At 48.5% G+C, this 21546-nt stretch overlaps 1 protein-coding gene across 6 annotated transcripts in view; it reads left to right on the plus strand.

The window, feature by feature from the left end:
- Nucleotides 1–21546, plus strand: part of SACS (sacsin molecular chaperone) — a 70582-nt gene that overhangs the window by 35428 nt on the left and 13608 nt on the right. For 2 of the 6 annotated variants that reach the window (XM_054586533.1, XM_054586534.1), the window contains 7 exons: nucleotides 3–90; nucleotides 949–1034; nucleotides 3708–3819; nucleotides 4881–5027; nucleotides 11106–12588; nucleotides 13194–13285; nucleotides 18424–18450. In XM_054586533.1, coding sequence (XP_054442508.1) covers nucleotides 3–90; nucleotides 949–1034; nucleotides 3708–3819; nucleotides 4881–5027; nucleotides 11106–12588; nucleotides 13194–13285; nucleotides 18424–18450 — 2035 coding nt within the window. Of the gene's footprint in view, nucleotides 1–2; nucleotides 91–948; nucleotides 1035–3707; nucleotides 3820–4880; nucleotides 5028–11105; nucleotides 12589–13193; nucleotides 13286–18423; nucleotides 18468–21546 lie in introns of those variants that run through there. The other 4 variants (XM_054586537.1, XM_054586535.1, XM_054586538.1 and 1 more) reach the window with 4 other exon arrangements.

The following is a 21546-nucleotide window of genomic DNA, read 5'->3' on the forward strand; positions in this document are numbered from 1 at the left end:
AGTTACCTGACTGGATCAAGATTGGAGATCTGACTTCCAAAAATCATCATCTATTTGTAAATCTTCAATCAAAAGGCTTAAAAGGGGGAGGTATAACCTTGATTTTACCAGGAGACTGTGCCGTTTTCAGTTGACTAGAGACTATGGTTTAATAGTGAAATGACAGCCGGTCGCCCTGGGGTGTGCTGGGGGCCATCAGGGCAGCGGAGGGCGCGGGCAGGTGGGGCTGGCGAGCTACGGAATGGGGGGCTGGTTTGGGGAGCAGCCGGGGTTCAGTCTTGGTGGATCATTGTGCCAAAATGATGCAAATAAATTTATGGTGAGGATTTTGTTTTTTAAGCACAGATTTATTTTTCCTTATATCCAGATGGTTTTTTTTTTTTTTTATTCTGTGCATCTGAGAAATTACTTCCCTTCCCCCGATCCTCCCTATACGTCCCTGTCCCCAGTCTGAAGGTGACCTGGTCAGCCAGGTCTAAGAATCTCCAGTTTGGAAAGGCTTACGGGTGTTTGACCCAGACAGCCACGGGGGCCATAGCTGGGCGGAATGTCAGAACAATCCGGACATCAGCGGAGTCTGGAAACACTAACAATGTCACGAGCAGCACTGTTATCTCTGGCTTATTGAACAGAAAGCACCGTTTATTTATTTCAGTTGTTTTGGAAAATAACAACGCCCCCTCTCCAAAGCTCTTTATTTTTGAAATAAGACTCTTTTGTGACATTTTGTATATTTTTAAACGTTTTTAAAACTGAATTTGTAGCTTAATGAAAAATGTTGAGATTTGATCAAATTGAATCTGCTGTACTTTGCACTGAATCTTTGGTAGGAAGACGTTCTTACCCGAGAGGGGCAGTAAGACAGGGAGTTTTAACTTGTCAAATTCTACTCTGTCTGGGGACCAAGTAAAGCGCTGGTCACAGGCCGCGGGATTTTTTCTTTTTTAGGTCGATTTGGTCAAACAACTCCACCACTTGTGGATTTTCTCAAGGACATTTTAAGAAGATACCCAGAAGGAGGACAGATTCTTAAGGTAGGGCGTGTGCCGTGCACGTGTATGAATCCGCTTTGATAAACAGGAGGGGGAGGAAAACGGCCTGGAAGTGCGGTTAGTGTGTGTGTGTGTATGTGTGTACACTTCCGCCGAAACCGGCGCGGCCGTCTGTGTTCCCCAGGGCACCTGCGGCACGTCCGCTGCCCGGCTGGGCTGGGGGGCGGGGGCGGGGGGCCGGGAGGGCGGCCCGCGCGCGCCGCCGAGGCCTCAGAGGCCTAGGGCGCTTTTGGCGGTTTTGTATAATCCTGTAACGTAATTTCATGCAAAACATTGTGCGGTGGCGTTGCAAACGTACCAGCCGGCCTCACAGACAAGAAAACACAAAGCCCACGTTCAGGGGCCGCGAACCTGTGCTCGGGTGACTCCCGGATCCAGAGGTCTGCTTTGGGGAGGGTGATTTCAGTTATTTAAAGCTGTTTTATGATATGGTCTTTTAGTTTGAATGCTCTTATTAAAGACTTGTGTTTAAGCTTAATAGGAAACCTCCCTCGTTGTAAAAGTAGATCAGTTATTATGCGTTCTCCTTCTCATTAATTTATTGTTTATTATCTCCAATATCTTAGGCCTTATTATATTTTCTAGTTTAGATGGTAGATTTTTAGAAAATAAGGGCTGAGTTTACTTAACTCTGATGCGTGCTGGGTGAGGCTTGCTGCGTCTTCTGTGACATTTGTAATGACACTGTCCTTTCAGAACAGGCATCGCTGATTCACAGGACGTTAATTTACAAAACATTTTTACCTTGAGATATTAGGAATGTGAAGATGGGAAGAGTATGGTCATTGGGTTGTAACAGGGTGGAGAGGTGAGGAGATGCACGTAGAAGTGAGGATCTGGCGGCAGCCGCGGGGGCGGAGGGTCGCCCACTCAGAAGAGCGTGGCAGGCCCTGGCGGTAACCCGGGCAGCGGCTGCGGGGGCTGCGCGCGCCTTCTCACAGCCGGCACGCAGCTGCCGCTTCGTGCTTCCTCTTCGCTGGCCATGCACGTTTATGTACAGGCCAGCGGGACATTGTCTTTGTTCCTTGGATGTTTTAGTAGCATTCGACCGTTTTAGATTTAATAGGATTCTTAGGCGTCACCTAGACTTAGACTGCGCCTTTTGTGATGTTTGCTGAAAGGTCCAGAGACACTTGAATGACTTGCCCAAGATCATGTGCAAGTTGGCACATTTATTGCCTCTTCTCAGAATTGATTTGAAAGAGATCCCATTCTATTTTTTGTTCAACTTGAGACCGATAGTGGGAGCCCCTGTGAGCAGCAGGCAGTTGTGTGAACAGGAGGGATTTGTGGTCCGTGAGGAGGTTGACGAGGGCGCGTTTGGGGCCGGCGGCAGGTGGGCAAGGCCCCCACCTTCTGGTGTGCACCCGGCGAACCAGCGCCTCGCCCGGCCCCGCAGCTGGCTCTTCAGTCCTGTGATGTCCCCTGCAGAGTCTGAGGGCCATCTCATTGCAGGCGGGCACCGTGCCACCTCTGCTCTGATCAGGGCTCCGCCGCTGGCATTGCCCTCTCAGTCCCTGCCCATCCGCAGCCTCCCCCCGAATGCCCGCCCCAGTTTAGTGATACCGAGATGCTGGAAAAGTTAAAAAACAGTCCTCCCCAAAGTTAGAGGTTATGAGTGTAATGATACAGGGCGAACTGTTGTTTCTAAAGACCTGTCCATTTAAAGTGGAACCATCGGAGCGGGTTTGACCGAATCTCAGCTCATCCAGCCCCGGTCATGTGTTGACTTGTCCTCACTGTAGACAAGGTCCAAGAGGAACTCGGGATGATATATCTCTGGATTTACAATGTTCTGTTTAATGAATAGTCTGATTACCGCTTACTGTTTCCATCTCTGGAAACAAGTCTGGAGTTTGTTTCAAGCTCTGATGATTGTGGAGTTGGCCTTAGGAGCTGGACTCTTATTTCAGAGTTTGGAGCTCCCAACCCGATCTTGGTAGGGGTGCCAAAGTGGCAGGGGCTGGGGAGACTGGGGGTTTTTGAGGCTTCCGATGGGTGTGTATCTTGTAGTTTGTCCTTTCCTCCCGCATTCCAGAGCTTCCACTGCTCGTTGGCCTGTCATTCACCCATCCGCCCACTTGGTGGGGGTGATATTACCCACCAGAAAGTATTACTGCCTTTTCAATGACAGGGAGAAGTGCTTACCTTCAAGAAACTTGTTTCTCAGTACAGGAGAAAGACATGTTCATGACTCAGGTTCCCAGCAATGAGGCATACCGTACACGTAGACTGGTACATTTTTTTCCTAAGAGAAAGGTAAGCAAATGATAAATAAAGGTCTTTTTTGGTAACTGCTTGAGGATGGGCACGTGTCCAAGGTGGCAGCGCGGCCTGTGGCACAGGAGCAGTTTCTTTGTAGGAAGCCTCGGGCAGATTGTAAAGAAAGGCAGAGCCTAGAGAGTGAATAGCCTCAGGGTTTGTGTTACAGGCTAGGAGTGGCAGGCTTTAAAACAACCGCCTTCCCCATGGTTGAGGAAGGACTCGCCCTCCCAGCCGAGCGTAGCACCCTCAGCAGGTCTCAGAGATAATGGTGCAAGTGGCGGGTCTCCTTCACTAACACGTGCCTGCTTTTTAAACGTTACAGGTGAATACAGAGATGGGCAGTGGGTCACTGTATCAGGAAATGTTCTTTTCTGTCTATTTCTTGACTAGGAATTGATTCAGAACGCAGAAGATGCAGGGGCCACCGAAGTCAAGTTTGTCTATGATGAAACTCAATATGGGACAGAGACTCTTTGGTCAAAAGATACGGCGCATTATCAGGGTAAGACTCAGCGCTTGGGAACGAGTTTTAGGTGCTCACGGGTCGTTTTTAGTGATTGACCCCATTCTGTTTAACGAATAGTCTGATTGCCGCTCGCCCTTCTCCCTGGCACACTCATCCCCCGTCTAAGGTGTAGCCACGCGAGAAGAGGCTGCTGGCTGCCGGAAGGTTCTCCATCGCTCATTTGGGCGGGTGTTACACAGGTTATTCCTTTTGTAAGAAATCGTCAAGCTGTGCACTTAAAACCCTGTTGTATATACAGGGTGTGGTAAAAGTAGGTTTGCCGTTGTTTGTATGGAAAATAATACAATCATTCATAATAATACAAGAATAAACTGCGTTTCATGTGCTCACAACTGTAAACCTACATTTGCCCCATTCTGTATGCTATATACTTCAAGAACGTTGTCAAAGAAAAGTATTAAGTCTTTTTACGGTATGATGAGTTACTGTAGTTAAACATATTCAAAGAATATTAGAGATTCTGAGGATATGTCTCGAAAAATAGAGTTCCAAAAATATATTGTACAGTTACCACTTTTTAAAGGATCTGCTTTGGAGACAGGATATTTTACATTATATAAGCTATGCCTTATAAGGTGATTATTAAACTTATTTAAAAGATTACTGTACAGCTTTCGAAATAATACATTAACAAGGCTTCTGCAGAGAGAAAGTCTCCTTAGTATATTTACAGGTAATCTCATTTGCAAAAACATTTTAATATGCTATTTAGAAACAAGTTGTACACAGTGGTGCACTGATTAATGTCCTTGTTTGCTCCATGCTGTGGGCGTTTAAATACCATAATGCCCTCAACTTGCCCTTTTTGAATTTTTGGCCAACATTGCTCTATTTCTTCTGCTGGTAACTTTACCATTAATCTATGTTTTATTTTTATTGTGGAAACAATTGGAGCTGTAGTACCGAATTCAGTCATAGCCATTCCGTTCATGTCTCCGCGTTGTCCCATCAAATGAGCCACTGCGCGTGGCGCGAGGTCGCGGAAGCCCTGAGCCCCGCCTGCGCCACGCGCCATGAGTCGTGTGCTCTCCCGCCAGGGGCCGCCCTGTACGTGTACAACAACGCGGTCTTCACGCCCGAGGACTGGCACGGCATCCAGGAAATTGCAAGGAGCAGGAAGAAGGATGACCCCCTGAAGGTTGGAAGGTTTGGGATTGGGTTCAATTCGGTCTATCACATAACAGGTACAGTATTTGGTGTCAGTCTTGATATTGAAACTTATTTTAGCCTGTAGTTTATCATTTACTTGGTTAACTTCAGCAGGTGATACTGTTTTAAAAGGCATCTTTTCCAAATTCTTTTGTCAGTGGTAAGAAGTATGTCGATAAAATATTGGTGTGTCTTGAGTGTTCAGAAGTTACCATGGTAACTACACCAGAGTTTCATCTTGTGATGCTAAAAGTTGATGTCATCATGATGCAGTGTAATCAGTGTAATATATGAGGTGGGGACCCCCCAGAAACGGGAATTATCTTCTGGAGGGCAGGCCCTTTGTAGTACAGGCTTCCGCTGCTAGGTGAGTGTTCTAGGAACCCCTCTGGACCAGTGGACCGGCTGGCGTTGTTGTGAGAGGCTGCGTTCAACTCCCGTGAACTGTTCTTGAAGACTCTCTTAGCGCGTTTGCCCATTTCATGACGGGTGATGTACGAGCGCACCTGCCCACACCGTGCTGTGTGTTCAGCAGTTTTTGACCCAAAACAGCATGACCCCCCGCCTCAGCCTCCCTACTTACCCAATCTTGCAAGTTTTTTTTTTGTTTGTTTCCCTGAATGAAAAAAGTCCTTAAAGGGAAACATTTTGTAAGATGTGGAAGAGGTGAAACAAAAAATGGCAGAAGCACTAAAAGGCACCCAAACTGATGAGTTCAAAAACTTCATTGAGCAGTGGAAAAAAAAGTCCCATGAGGTGTATTGTATCAAATGGAGAGTACCTTGAAGGTGACTGAAGTTCAAACGTGTAAGAATAAAGACAGTTCTTTATAAATAAATTCCAGTTTTTTTGTCCCCCCTTGTATTAAGTCACTTTATGCGGGGTTTGAAATGTAGCGCTTGACTTGCCTACCCAGATTGTTACTCTCAGATATTTTACACTGGAAATGTTTGACTCAGGCAGACTTACTCTCACAGATTTTCTTGTACAGTTTTTTAAATATCAGGAGGTTAAAGAGGAAAGGATAATATCCAGGGGTATCGAATAACTGACAAAGTGAAGACCTTTGAGGTGATTCTTGTTTCTCTACATTTTTCTCATAAAAATTTTTCTCTTAAACTTAGGAGTATTTTAAAGGTCACTTTGAAATCAGATTTTGAATCTAGAAAGACTGTGGGGTTTCTGTTTCAGAGTCACAATAGGAAATATGTGAAGCTCAGAGTAGACATCTTTAGAAATATACGCATGGCTGTTCTTGCAGAATCAAAGCTCTTAGCATTTACTACACTTTGTGATGAGAAGTTTTTATGGAACTGGCCCTTGCTATAGTTTCGTTTCAGACTGCTTTGCATTTTGCACTTGGAGGAGAAGGCCAGGTTGAGCTGGCAGAGCTATAAGCGTAGCTGGGTGATGATGTAACGTGTCATCCAAACTGGGACACTCAAGGGACTATACTGTCCTCAGATGAGTGGCCTAAATCGGGACCGCTCTGCGTGCGTGGGATGTAGGGCCAGCCTCATGACAGCCCAATTTAGGAAGCCTGTTTTTTTTCTATTGCATTTACATTATAATATAGTGTATAATATTGCATTAAGTAATACTATGTATATGACAAAATAATATTAACTTATAAATTATAATACTGTGTAATGATTATACGTGGATATGGACATTCATGCATCCAGCCGTTCGCAAATCCCGCCTCGGGTCAGCTTTTAAAGTCCGTGGGGCACCCCTGTGAATGGCACGCATGGAGACGGCCGGGCAGGGCAAGCGGGCACGGCTCAGCTAGCGTCCGGTCGGCGGCCCGCGCGTGCGTCGCCCTGCGGGCTTGCCCCGTGGGAGAGCCAGCGTGCAGCGAGCGTGCAGCGTGCGTGCAGCGTGCGTGCAGCAGTGGTCACTGGAGCGCTGTCCTCTGTCCTCAGGGTTTGCGGGGGTCGAGGCTCCTGCCGTGCGACCATCCGCGGTCTCCCTGGCGTCGTTTCAGTAGCGGGAGTGCACGCAGGCCACGGTGAGAGTCATGGACCACATTTGTGATCGGGGTAGCAGCTGGGCTGGTGGACGGAACGTTTCCTGCTTAAACACCTGAGAGCTCAGGAGTCGGTGGTTGGGTCGATGGCGCCTGCAGCCAACGACCACAGATGTAATATTAAAGGTGGGCTTCGTTGGAGGTGCGTCTTACTAGAAGGTCAGGTGATGCAGTCAGCACGCAAGGCAAAACTTGTCAAGATTACCCTTGCATCCCATCCTGAGACACGTGTCCTTTGGGGCCAGTGCACCAACCACAAGGTACACCTGTTCTCAGACAAGTTAAATTGGCCTTCAAGAGCAAGGCTCCTGGCTTCTAGTACAAGATGGCAGAGTAGGAAAATCCTGAGCTCACCTCTTCTCGACACTAAAGCTGCAACTACATATAGAACAACTGTCTGTGAGAACCACCTGAAGACTAGCAGGCCAGACTTTCTACAAGGACAGGTACAAAATAAAAGCCACACTGAAACGGGTGGGAGGGGTAGAGGCTAAGCCTAGTCAGGACCTCCCCTGCCTCCCACTCCTCACTCAGCGACTCACAGCGGGACAGATGCCACAACCGAGGCTGTTGTCCCCAAAGAGCAGAGGCTCCGAGCCTGAGCCTGGTTGACCTACACCGGGAAGTGGAGCCCTGAGGACACCCGGCTTTGGTAACCAGGGGGCCTGCATCGGGGAGGCCGAGGGGAGTGGGAAGCCCGGGCCGCACTCCCTCCGGGTGCTGGTCCAGAGGTGGCATCTGAAAAGTGCCTAGGTCGCATGTGAAGGCAGCGCACTCACTCGTTTCCGGGTGCGTGCTGGAGGGACAGGGACTTGCTTGAACTTGCTTTTGCGTCAGAAGCGTGGTGGGTGCCCTTTTCCCCTCTTTCTTAACCCAGCTGGTCTGACACAGGCAGACACCTCATCTGACGCTGTATGTGAACCTTGCTAACACTCTTCGCCCTGCCCTGACATCTTCCCGGGGACCGACCCAGGGTAGCACCCCTCCAGAGCACCTCCTGCCCTGCCACACCCCGTGGGCGGCCTCATTTGGCACCGGCACGCAGCAGTGCGACTGCCACAGCGGGGCCGGCCTTGCCGCCAGCGCGCCGGGGGCTCGCCTGCCCGCCAGGGAGCCTGCAGCACCTGGGGCCAGGCCGCACGGCCAGGGGGCGGGGGTCAGGGGTCAGGGGCCAGCAGCCAGCCCCACCTGCCAGCTTGTCCATACGGCTGTGGCCCGGCAGCAACAGGAGGCCGCACTAGTCTACCCTCTGGAGCACCTGGTTCTGGTGACAAGGGGGACACCTAAATTTCTAAATAAGGCCACTTTTTTTAAGAGCAGGAGATTTAGCTGACTACCTAATACATTACATAGAAATAAACAGGCAAAATGAGGCTAGAAAAGAACATGTTCAAAAAAGAAAAAAACAAACAAGGTCAAAACCCCAGAAAAAAATAAATGAACCTGAGGTAAACTGTCTACTAGATAAAGAATTCAAAGTAACAGTCATAAAGATGCTCATTCAACTCTCCAGACAAATGGATAAACTCAGTGAGACTTCAGCAAAGAGATAAAAATGATTAAAAAAAGGACCTATCAGAACTGAAGACTTTAACAACTGAAATGAAAAATACACTAGGGAACCAACAAGTCAGATGACACAGAAGAATGGATTAGCAATGAGAAAAACAGGACAGTGAAATCACTCCACTGAAGATGAAAAAGAAAAAAAGAGTGAAAAAGATTGAAGATAGCATAAGGGACCTTTGGGACAACATCAGGCGTACTAACATTAGAATCATAGGGGTCCCAGAAGGAGAAGAGTAAGAGAAGGGACAGAAAACCTGTTTGAAGACATAATGGTTGAAAACCCCTGACCTGGCAAAGTAGACAGTCATCCAAGTCCAGGAAGCACAGAGACCCAAACAAGATGAACCAAAAAAGATCCACACCAAGAGACATTATAATTAAATTGTTAAAAGTTAAAGATAAAGAAAGGATCTTAAAAGCAGCAAGAGATAAACCACTAGTTACCTAAAAGGTCGTACCCATAAGACTATCAGCTGACTTTTCCACAGAAACTTTGCAGGACAGGAGGGAATGACATAATACATTCAACATGATGAACGGAAGGAAACCTGCAACCAAGATCCTCTATGCAGCAAGGCACCATTCAGAGTTGAAGGAGAGACCAAGATTTTCTCAGACAAGCAAAAGTTAAAGGCGTTCATCACCACTAAACCAGCATCATAAGAAATGTTAAAGGTAATTCTTTAACTGGAAAAGAAAAGGTAAAAACTAGAAGTAAGAAAATATATGGAAAAAAATCTCACCAGTAAAGGCACACATATAGTAAAGATGGGAGACCAACCACTTACAAATCCAGTATGGAGACAGTTAAAATGGCAGTAAGGACACACCTGTCAATATATACTTTAAGTGGAGATTGAGTAAGTGCTCCATTGAAAAAACATAGGATGATTGAATGTATTAAAAAACAAAAAAACAGGAGCCCTATGTATACTGTCCTCAAGAGACTCCAGACTAACAGACACATGGAGACTGAAAGTAAAGGGGTGGGAAAGATATTTCATGAAAATTGAAATGAAAAAAGAGAACCTGGGATAGTAAGAATTATATCAGATGAAATAGACTTTAAAACAAAGGCTATATAACAAGAGACAAAGAAGGACCCAGCAATTCCCCTTCTGGGGGCTTCTCTGAAGAAAATGAAACAATTCAAAAAGACAAGTGCGCCTCCGTGGTCAGCGCAGCATTATTTGCAGTAGCCACGGTATTGAAGCGACCCAGGCGCTCACCGCTAGGTGGACGGATAGAGGCAGGGCGGGTGTGTGTTGCGGTTGCACGCACACGCACTGGACTAGGACGCAGCCGTGAAAAAGAATGAAATCTTGCCATTTGTGACAACACGGATAGACCAGGGGGTATTACACTAAGTGAAATAAGTCGGAGAAAGACAAATGCTGTGTCATTTCACTTCGGTGTGGAATCTCAAAAACTAAAGAAATAGCAAACTAACCACAGATACAGAAAAACTGGTAATTGCCCAAGGGCTGGGCAGGGGGCTTGGGGGAGAGGTTGAGGGGATTAGGAGGTGCAGACTCGTGGTTGTAAGAAAGTCTCGGGGAGTAAAGTACAACACAGGGGATATTAACACCACAGCAGCTTTGTACGGTGACAGGTGGACAGTGGACTTTGTGGGGGTCACCTTGGAAGGTCTCTAAATGTGAACTCTCACTATGTTATGCACATGAAACTAACATAATATTGTATGTCAACTGTACTTTAATTGAAAAGAGCTGTACATTCCAGAATAAAAATCAGACACGGAAAAACAAAAAGATTACCCTCAGGAAGTCTTTAAAGGCACGTGCTGAAGAATCTCACAGTAAAGCGCTTTTGGCACGTCTGGTTTCTCTGCAAGTGCTAAAATATTCTTTGTCTTTGGCTGAAGAATAGGCAAAACAATTGGTGTCAGTTTAGGGCCCGTGCTGTACAAAAAAACGCTTCCCTGGAAGCACTGGCCTTGGGCTCAGCGAGGTGAGTTGCTCCCAGGCTGCGGGCACCCGCCAGGAAGCCGGGGAACCGGAGCGCCTTCCGCACTCCCCTGGGGGCCCATGTGCCCAGGGGACCAGGGTGGCCGTCACCTGTGCTGCCGGCTCTCTGCCCCTCCGCCATCAGGGTATCTGCCGCTGACGTTCTTTTGAGCATAAGATGCAACTCTCTTCTGTTTAGTTTAATTGGGTTCATGTGGCTGTGGGGGCTGAGTGTCAACATTCAGTTCCTCTTACACATTTTAATTGTTTAATAAGTGTTTGAAGATAGATCTTAGGTTTTCATAATAATCGTGGAAAGTCTCTATGCCTTGTACTTACGGAATCAAATGAGAAATTGCTACCTTTCATGTTCAAAGAATTAATTTTCTGAGCTAAATTAGGAGTTTTTTCCTACATAAATCTGTTTTGGAGTCATTGTATGGCTTACTCTTTTGCATGTGAAATATTTTGATAGTAATTGTGCATTGTAATTGTAATTGTCCATTAAATTTCAGACTTGATCATGATGGTTGAATTTTCCTTTACAGATGTTCCTTGTATTTTTAGCGGTGACCAGATCGGGATGTTAGATCCTCATCAAACGCTTTTTGGTCCACACGAATCAGGTCAATGTTGGAATCTCAAAGATGACAGCAAAGAAATTAGTGACCTTTCAGACCAGTTTGCGCCATTTATTGGCATTTTTGGAAGCACCAAGGACACGTTTGTAAAGGGCAGTTTCCCAGGGACATTCTTCCGCTTCCCCCTCCGCCGGCAGCCTTCGCAGCTGAGCAGTAACCTCTACGACAAGCAGAAGGTCCTGGAGCTGTTCGAGTCCTTCCGGGCGGATGCAGACACAGTGCTGCTCTTTCTGAAGAGTGTGCAGGACATCTCCTTGCACGTCCGAGAGGCTGACGGGACGGAGAGGCTGTTGTTCAGAGTGACCGCCAGGGAGGATGAGGCTCTGACCCCGGAGCGGCCGGAGGCGGTCAAGGCGCTGGGGGCTGCTATCAGTAACTACTGTAGAAAGATTCCAAGCAATAGCATAACCTGTGTAACATACCATATAAACATAGCTTTAGAAGACGCAAGTACAAAGGACACACAAAAGACATCTTGGCTGGTGTGCAACAGTGTGGGTGGGCGAGGGATTAGTAGTAAACTTGATTCTTTAGCGGATGAATTGAAGTTCGTCCCAACCATCGGAATAGCCATGCCTTTATCAAGCGGAGATGACGAAAAAGGAGCGACCTCTGATTTCTCCGGAAAAGCATTTTGCTTTCTTCCCTTGCCGCCAGGCGAGGAGAGTAAGACAGGCCTCCCCGTTCACATCAGCGGGTTCTTCGGCCTGACCGACAACCGCAGGAGCATCAAGTGGCGAGAGCTGGACCAGTGGAGAGACCCGGCCGCCCTGTGGAATGAACTTTTGGTCGTGAACGTCGTCCCCAAAGCCTACGCTACTCTGATCTTAGATTCCATCCACCGCCTGGAGTCGCAGGGGAGCTCCGGCTGTCCCTTGTCGGTGGACACCATCTACAAGCTCTGGCCCGACGTGAACAAAGTCCGGGCACACTGGCAGCCGGTGCTGGAGCCGCTGTTCGCCGAGCTGTTCCAGAACGCAGTAGTGTGCTCCCTCAGCGGCCGCTGGGTTCGGCTGGAGCAGGCGCACTTCTCCGAGCTGGACGAAGGTTTGGAGCGCACCGGGACGGTGCTCCGCTACCTCCTTGGCGCAGGGAAGCAGGTCGTGAAGGTGCCGGCGCACCTGGCCGCGGCCGTGCAGCGGGCCGCCTCCCCCGAGAGGCCCGTGCAGAAGGTGACGCCCGCCTGGCTGCGCCAGGTGCTGAGGAAGTGCGCGCCCCCGGGCAGCGCCGAGGACAGGCTCCACCTCCTGGAGTTCGTACTCTCCGACCAGGCCTACGGGGAGCTGCTGGGCTTGGAGCTGCTGCCCTTGCAGAGCGGCAGCTTTGTTCCTTTCTCCTCCTCTGTTTCGGATCAGGATGTTATTTACATTCCCTCGGAAGACTATCCAAGGTACGGTCCGCTCTCCGCCTGCTCCTTGGTGCTTAGGGACACGCTGCCCCGGGAGCGTTGGGAGTCCTTCACCGTGCAGTGCAGTGATCTGTGTAGATTTTATACAAAAGGAGACTTGTGCAGGAAGGTAATACTTTGTTTAAAATACGAGTGGATACATTTTATATCCTAAAGTGAAAAAAACATTCAGATGTTTATCAATTAAAAAGATAACCAGAGCAGTCATAGATTTTTTGGAAATTTTAATAAGAAAATACTGAAAACAATGGTTATTACGTGCTAACAATAACCTAGTCAGATTTGCCAATGAATTATTTTATGAAATTCAATTTAAATGAATTAAAATAGAGTATTAAGTCATTCTTTGTAACGAAGGATGGTGCATATTGGCATTTCAGAAAATGAAATGAACTTCATTCTGAGGCATTTAGCCTGTTTCTGGATACGCATGTGGTGCATGGTACCCTCATGATTTAAAGTGAAGACTCATTGACATCTGGTCAAAAAGCATTGCTGTGTGATTTAAAGTTTGCTCTGGTTCATGTAAAATAGCGTATTTAGAATTGTTGGGAGATCGTAATTGCTGTGGCCCTTTCGCTTTTCAGGTCCCTTTTCCCAGGTCTTGACGGCAGGTTTATTTTGGACAACTTGAAGCCACACCTTCTGGCTGCTTTGAAGGAAGCTGCCCAAACCCGAGGTATGGTGATTGGTTTTGGTTTTGTTTTTAATTCCCACCTGAGGGTGTGATTTTTAGAGTGAGAGGAAGGGAGAGAAAGAGAAATATCAATATGGGAGAGAAACATCGATCATTTGCCTCTTGTATGTGCCCTGACTGGCAATTGAACCCTCAGCCTCTTGGTGCGTAGGACAGTGCTCCAGCAAACCTGAGCCACTGGGCCAGGGCAGCGTTTTTTGTTTGTTTGTTTTTGTTTTAATAAACCTATCTATAAAAATATAAGCAGTTTTTATAAGCTTTCTGTTAAGTTGAACAAATATGAAATTGCCAATAGTTTTCGATTCTAGACCTCTAAGTCCGCAATTTCATATGGCTGAGCCTAATCTAATTGTTATATATTAAGATGTCTCAGCCTTGGGTTCCGACATCTGCAGGAACCCAAGGTCGGGCTGCTGTCTGAGCCGCTCTCCGACCCCGCCCACTTCTGGCAGCTGCCCGGCGCTTTACCTCCCTGCGTCCTCCTTGCTTCCACCTCCGAGCCCCCGGCCTCCGCCCCCGGAGTGTGGGCCGCAGGGAGGGCGGCTACGGGCCCAGGCTGCCCGGACGAGGGCGGAGAGAACGGGGATTCAGGGTCTGCGGCGGCTGCTGCCGCGCCCCGGCCTCCACCGGGCGGCCTCGTTCATTGCTGGGGCCGCCCGCCCGCCCGCAGCGTCGGTCGGCCGCTGCGCAGGTCGCTCCGGGGAAGTGCGGGCAATCGGGAAGGCAGCTCGGCTGCTGTGTTGGGAAAGGGCCCCGTGGGGCCTCGGCACAGCGTGGCTGTTCCTCGCGGAGAACTCCTTTTAGGGAAAGACAGAATGGTTGGGGGGGAATCACGTGGTTCTCGGACGGATACAATCCCGAAGGTTTTGCTGGCCTCCTTTCCCCCTAAGGCTATTGCCTGAACTTTCTCTAAGTCAGGCATTGGCCTGAAAAATTCTGGATTTGTCCCACCAGTTAAGAGTTGTCAAGCGTATTTTTTTGTGATGTGTGTTCTATAGCGTACGCCATATTCTTTTCAAAGATAATGACAGAAGGAAAAGTTGTAATATCTTAATTAATTTAAATATAAGGGAAAGGTGTTAGAATAGGGGAAGCAAATTAAGAGTGGCGTCAAAGTGAGACTAAAGGCAGATCAATATGTAAATGCTATTGACCGCAAGGAATCGGCAACTCTGAGGCAGCAACTGTGGCATTGATGGCAACTGTCCCCTTCTAAGCAGCCTTTTTGGGCGTCTCATCCTGCCATGGTTTGCTCCAAAGTTTTAGAAATCTGTATTTTTCAAATTCATTAATTCTGGTTTGAAGGCTTTATTCTGAAATACAATGCACCTCCAGAAAAGCAGACGTATCTTAAAGGTCAGCGGAGCAAAACGTCGAGAACCGAGGCCCCTGGATCAAAACCAGAAGCTGCCCGCGCCCAGCGGCCCCTTGTGATGCCCCTTCCAGCCCCGCCCGCTCGGGGTGACCGTGATGCGGAGCCCTGGCCGCGCCGGCGAGCTCAGCCGGTCCCTGCGCTCTCCACGCAAGGAGTCACGCGGGGCGTCCCTCTGCGTCTGCCGCTGTGACGCGCAGCTGTTTCTGCGGTCGCCCCGGCGGTCGCATCGATTGTGGGTCTTCCTCTCTCGTCGCTATGGTATTTCATCGTGCCGCGTGTTCCCTCCTTTCGAAGGGAATATTTATGTTTAAGTCTTTTTGTTTAACGTAAGTTTAAATTCACATGTTAGCCTAGGTAATCCGACATGTTTACGGAGTTGAGTCTTCCCCCGTTGTGTCTTCATTTCCTCGTCGGCTTTGGATTCTGATTCGGGATGTGGGGATTATACCGTGCGCGCCGTATTTCGTCCCTGGTTCTGGGTTAGTTTTCTTTAGGCTGTTACCCTAGATGGGATGTCTTCGCTGGTTCTGTTTGTCACCCATGATGTGTGGCGTGGGTCATCCAGAAATTGTCTTCATGGTCACTTTTTTTACCTTGATTTAAATGTTTGGCTACCATTCTTATTATTTGATAATCCCTTTCAGTATTTTTATTTGGCTATAAATGGGTGATATATAATCATCTCCTGGGCATCTTCCTTATTATATTTATATCGTTAGTTCCAGAAAAAGTAATTTTTATCCCAAATAAAAGTTACTTTATTGCCATGAAAGGTTTTAACATTTGGGGAGCATTACAATGGAGGGACTGATGGAGACCCCAGAAATGACCCTGGCTTTCTTTTCGGAGATCGGAGTCAGTGAGGATGCGCAAGAGGGAGCCCGGCAGGCCCAGCACTTGCCGCCGGCGCCGGTGCCCCCTGTGCGGCCGCCGCTGTCTCCCGAGCTGCCGTGCCGCCCTCCCAGTCTCACGGGAGCATCCTATGGGCCTTGTCCCCACCGCGCAGCCCCGTGCCTGCTCTGAGGTGGGCGCTCAGTAATTGTTTTTTGTACCCAAATGAAAGTTTTTCGTGTCTGTACTTTTGTACAAGCTGTTCCTGTTGCTTAGAATGCTCTCTTTCCATTCCCCCGTCGCCCTGCCGACCCCTGTCCGCCCTCTCACGTCCCGCCCGCTCGCCCGCAGAGGCTCCCGCTCCGGCCCCCCGCTCTCCTGGCCCCGCCAGGCAGGTCTGTGCCCGGCGAGGCTGCGCCCTGGGGGCCCGGCGCCCCCGGTGTCCTCGTCGCCCAGTGCCGGGGCTGTCTGCACTGTGCCAGCCTCTCCAGTCCCCGAGAGCGGGGGCCGCCCGCCGTTCTGTTGTGTCCCCCCCGCCTGCTGACCGGCGCGGCTGTCGATGCCGGCATGTGGTGACGTCGGGGGACGGGACGGGGTGGAAAGGTGGCTCTCTGGTGCTGTGCCTGTGGCTTTAGTGTTTTTCAAATAAGCACCCCCGTTACCTGGTCTTCGCTGTCGTGACGCAGTGGACTCTGTTCTGCCACTTTCATTCGAGGGACGGAGACAGCGAAGCTGCGCAGGCTTGCAGGGCTCGGGTGACTTGCTGGAGTTGCAGAGCAGAGACTGCGATTCCGGTTTTTTTTCGTCTTGTTTTTCCTGTTTCCAGGGCGAGGTTACCTCTGTACCGAGTTCCTCCAGGAGGGCGGGTGGCTTCGGGGGTCGGGGAGTAGTCAGGACGGCCGGTGAGCGGCTTTCAGAGGAGGTAAGTAGCAAGGGAGCAGTCGAGGCAAATGGTAGGAATGCCTGGGGGCGTGGGTACTGAGATGCTATTTATATTTAAAGTGTTTCCTGCATATTTATTACGTAGGGTCTTGTGCCTGCTTCTGTTTCATGACCAAAGAGTCTTCGGTAAGCATCTGTCTGAATTTCCTCCGTGCACCAGGCATCCAGCCAGATGGGGGTGGCACAGAGACCAAGAGCCGGAAGGAGCTCGGCGCCGAGCAGGGACAGCAATGGCGCGAACGCTGTCCTTAGTAGGGCTGGTCTTCCATCAGAGGCGGAGCGGGGGTCGGTGCAGGAGGGGGTGGCAGTTCAGGGACCTTGTAGGCGTGCCAGCACATGCTCTGTCCCAAACGTTCAGGGAAAAAATGACCAGCTTCCTGAGAGCAGGCGCATGCGCTTCGTCCGCTTTGACACAGCTCTGTGACGGTTTTCCGTGAGCTTCCCAGAGGTAAGGGCATCCTCTACGTGCACGTAGAAATCTCTCGGGAAAGGAGCAGTTTGAGGTGCGGCCTTTGGGAGCACGGGTCAGCAGTCGGCCAAGGGCTGCGGTGTGGGGTCTGCGCCGTGAGGCCGTCCCAGGTCACGCCTCAGCTGCTGGTCCACCCCCGGGGCCCGGCCTGGGCAGGCCCCCCGCGCCCCCGCCCCTCCGCCCCTCCGCCCCACCTTGTCCTCGCTTGGGAGGCTGCCGAGGTCTCCTCGCCGAGGTCGCCAGTTAATAAAACTGGTACTTCTAGGATTATCTTTGTAAAACTTTATTTTCCCACTTTCTATCTGAAAACCTCCCAAAGGCTTCCCCTTTCTCCTTGGAACAAAAGCCAAGACCCCTACCAGCCCCCAGGAGGCTCTGCACCACCGGGCCATTTCCGGGCGCTGGCCAGCAGGCACCCAGGTGCTGGCCACGTGGTTCTTGCCAACGGGCGCACCCTGAGGCCCATTACTGTCTCCCCTGCTGTTTCTCGTGCCTGGGCGGCAGCAGGTCCTTGTGCTCCCTGAGGTGAGGTGCACGGGGCTCCCCTGCCATCCCTCCTTCCTGCTGCCCACGCTCACCTGTCACACGGTCCCTGCGTGTGCTGACGCAGGCTGAGCTCGCCGTACACGCGTGCCCTCGTTCATGGGGGTCCGCCTACCACCCGCCTGTTCAGACTGTCAGGCAAAGTCTGGGACCACGTCTGCTTTGTTCATTTCTCTCTATCCAGCACTTGGTCAACATTGACTGACCGACAAGATGCCTCTGAAGTAATGGAAAGGGTGTTAATAAGAAGAGTGTCAGTTCCCCTGGTAAGCCCAGGGGTCGCCGTCCTTGATGCCAGGGGCAGCCGGAGGCACCGGACACACAGGCGTCGCCGCGCTGTGGGGAGAGCTGTGCTCGATCACAGGAACGGCTTGCGTCGGGCAGAGGGTGGAGTGGACACCCACGGAGCGACTCCCTGGCGTTGTCATCATTGGGGGTTACTGTGAGCAAGGCAGCGGGACAAACGATAAAATCTCCCTTTCGTTGTTATAACGTCGGAGGTAATGAATTAATTGTATCTTACTTTCTAGAGATGCTCCAAAGCGTTTTAAAAGTTAGGCACCTTCCGCCCCTTAGTTCTTGTGTGAAGGAGCTCCGTATTTGGTCAAGACAGCCTGTAGTGAAGCCCGCTGGGAGCTGATCAGAGGACTTGGTTTCTGTTGTTGAAGTGTGATTTACGCAGCTAAAGTACACAGTCCTTTCTTCTCTGCTTTCTTTCTCAACTAAGATTCCCTACCCTTATGTAGTTTGGCTTTAGTTTGCATTGACATGCATCTTTACATCGTAACTGTATAATCTGCTATGTTTTGAGTTTTGTTTATAGCTTTTCTTTTACATAATGATGCAATAAGACAAACAGTGTTAATGCAAAACAGTGTTAAGATACAGAATAATTTCGGTAGCCGTCATGTGAAAATTGTGACAGTTCTTTTTCTAAGAAAAGATTTAATTTTATTCTAGCACAACAACTTCTCTGGGGATATTCAGGTATGGTAACTGACTGAATGTTGTGTTCATCTGTGGCCTGGTGTTTCTGTTCATTTGATTCTTTGAATCCTGTTTTTCATTTTCCTAAGTAGCTAGAAGTTATGTCAACAATTTTTTTCTAGTGGTAATAACTTTTAAAGGAGAGAGGAAACTATGTTGATACAGATATACAGGTGATTGTTACATCTGCTGCAATAAAGCCACGTTTAGGTGGCTTGAAAACACATTTCCTAGAACATTTAGTCCCCGATGAAAGACTTACGCTGAAACCTGCAGTGCACGCTGTGGCATTTAGTGGGGACGTGCGAGAGTGGGCACACCTGTGCTGTATGACACCCGTGAACACAGAGGCCGTCAGGAGGCCGGGCGGCGGGAGTGGGGCCTGGGCCTGTGCGGTGGGAGGGCCCGCGGTCTGCGTGCCGCCGCGGGTGTCAGAGGGCAGGGACAGGGGCCAGCCCTGCTTCATTAGGAACTGCCGGCTGATGGTTCTCGCAACGCCTTGCCTGCCCTTTTGTTGGCTTTTTTTAAGCAAAAGATTTTTGACTCAACTTATATTATTTTCCCTTAGTTCATTTTCATGTGGAAAATTAGAGAAATTTTTGGTAATTAAGACTTTTCGAGTCAATTTATTCTTTGAAGCAGGCTACACATACTACATTAAAATTAACTGAAACGAAGCTATTGTTATACTGATAATTCATATAAATATTTAATTTGTTTTCTAGCTTGCATTGAAAGTCGCTTAGCATTATTGTATTCTATTATTATTACATATTCTCAAACCTTAATTAATGTATCTTCTGGTTAAGTTGTAGTTGAAGAAGGAAACAAAATCAAAAAGTGGGCGGCAGAGGCCCCACCCCCGGGGACCTGGTCGTGGACCCCGTCCCCCCAGGTGTTGCTGCATCCCCCCGTCGGGGTGATGGCCAGGAAGGCACAGCAGTGCGGGTGCTGATGGACGACGGGGGTTTGGTCCCCGGGGCTGGTCTCGAACCGCCTCGGATGCCCAGCCGCGTGGCAGGGGGCGTCTGCGCCGGCCCACAGCGCTTGCCTCGCCGCCGCGTGGCCTGCGGAGGGCCGGCTGGCGTGCCAGTGGGCTGGTGCGCTGTCCCGCCCTCCCTTGGTTTGGTCTTTTTCTTTTCCTTTTCTCCTTTTTGTTTCTGTGGAGGTGTGACAGACGTCGTATTTGCCATTTAATCAGACCTTCACTTTCACACGTCTGTATTTACACAGAGATTTGGCTCTCCGTAGGCAGGAGTACGCAGTGGGGCGCAGTGGGGCGCTGTTAGAACACATCAGCCACCAAAGCTGCCCTTGCCACTTTCTGTAGGAGAAAGCTGTGAAAGCTGCTGCCGCAGGCCCAGCGCGGCCCTCCCGGGGGGCGCCGGTGGCTGTGGTCAGCTCCCAGTTAAGGAAGGCGGCGAGGAGGAGAGTTTTTGGTTAAGGCAGTTTTGAAGTTACTACAATATTCTGCTTCCATCCACGTTGAAAATCCTTCTCAAAGTTAGTACTGAACATACATGTACAAATAAACGTATCCAATAAACAAAAGCAGTGCAGTTTTTCATTAGTGATTCAGCGTGTTCATGGTACTTTGAACTGATCTATAGTAAAGGGAAAACTACTTAGAAGAGTTACTTCTAAATTAAATAATCCTATTTAATAATCATTTAGAAAGAAACTTTCTGTCTCCATGAACACTTTCAGTACTGTAAAGTTAACTACTTCTGACAGTGCTGATAATTTTAAAGGCTGGGCCACAGGCACGTGAGTCATTTATCACAATGCTGTTAGTTGTTTTGCTGATACTATTATAGGAGATTCACAATTTCAGTGACTTTCTAAAGCAGGACATAAAGACTTTTTTCCGTGTTAACATTTATGATTGAGGGTTAAACTCTTTACAAAGGCCTACCTACAAAATAAATAGAAACGGGCGAGAACGTGGGACTGAGCTGACTTGGGCTCCCCGCGCTGGGTGCTGCTGCCTTTGCTCTCTCCTTTATTTCCTTTGTTTTCAGTTGAGCATGACTTGTGTGTTAGTCGCATGTTATGTGTGGTGTATGTGTGTTTTATTGGCATTTTATTTATACATTGAGATTAGATAATTTTCCTGGAGGTAGGTATTTTATAAATTGCGAAATGTCATGCGAGGATATTGGATAGGATTATCTACAAAAATGCATGTTATGTGGCAGTTATTAACACAGAATATATTGTGATGCATATTTAATTTTTTGTTTTCTAAGTGTTGTGAACTTTAATTTCTAATTTCTAACTTTTTTTGTAACTTTGATGTTCTATCTTTGTGTTTCTTATGATTTGATATTCTGTTATTGTAAATTCAGTAAGCATTTATTTAAAATGTTAAAAATTAATTTAAAAATATATTTTAATAGAACTCATAGATTGAGCAGGCTGTACTAATCAGACTCCTGACAACACTTTACGATTTCTTAAATATTACTACTTGATTTACCCTAAGTCATACAATGTAGAAGCTGGAAATACTCAGAATTTGGACATTGAGAGCTTCCAACAGTTGCAAAAGTGTGCCCTTGCTTCGGCCTCTATGGCAGTGACTTTAAAATGTCTTATTATGACAGGAAAGATAATTTAGGGCAAAGTCAAGTCGCCTTCTTGCCGTGTAAGGCTGTGACCGAAGGGTGCCCTTTCTTGGTTAAAAGGTAACGATATACAGAAATTCCAAGGGGCTCGAGCTATGCCCTCTTATATCTTTTTTTCAAAGTTAGTTTTTCGAGAGTCTAGAAAATTGTATGTACATAGGGAGAAAATTGGCATCAGTTTCCCATAGGATTGAATTTGATATTTTTCACTTCCCTATACGGGCAAGTACATACCTGTGGTATATATCATGTTATTCTAAAATTTTGTTCCTACTGGTGTTATAAATACTCTGAAACACAAAATGCACGTAGAAGTATAATGTTATTTCCAGGCCAGTGGTTAAAAATCAGCAAAAATCTTTTCCCCAGACAAAACCTTTGTCATCTCCTGGCTTCCGGGACCCGCAGAGGCAGAGCTGCTTGGAGGCGGACAGCTGGTCCCTGAAGCCGTTCTGCCCAGCCCCGGGCG

This window comes from Pteronotus mesoamericanus, unplaced genomic scaffold (genome assembly GCF_021234165.1).
Source record: "Pteronotus mesoamericanus isolate MK-2021 breed Mesoamerican mustached bat unplaced genomic scaffold, CSHL_Meso_final contig_94, whole genome shotgun sequence".
In the NCBI taxonomy this organism is placed as follows: Eukaryota; Metazoa; Chordata; class Mammalia; order Chiroptera; family Mormoopidae; genus Pteronotus; species Pteronotus mesoamericanus.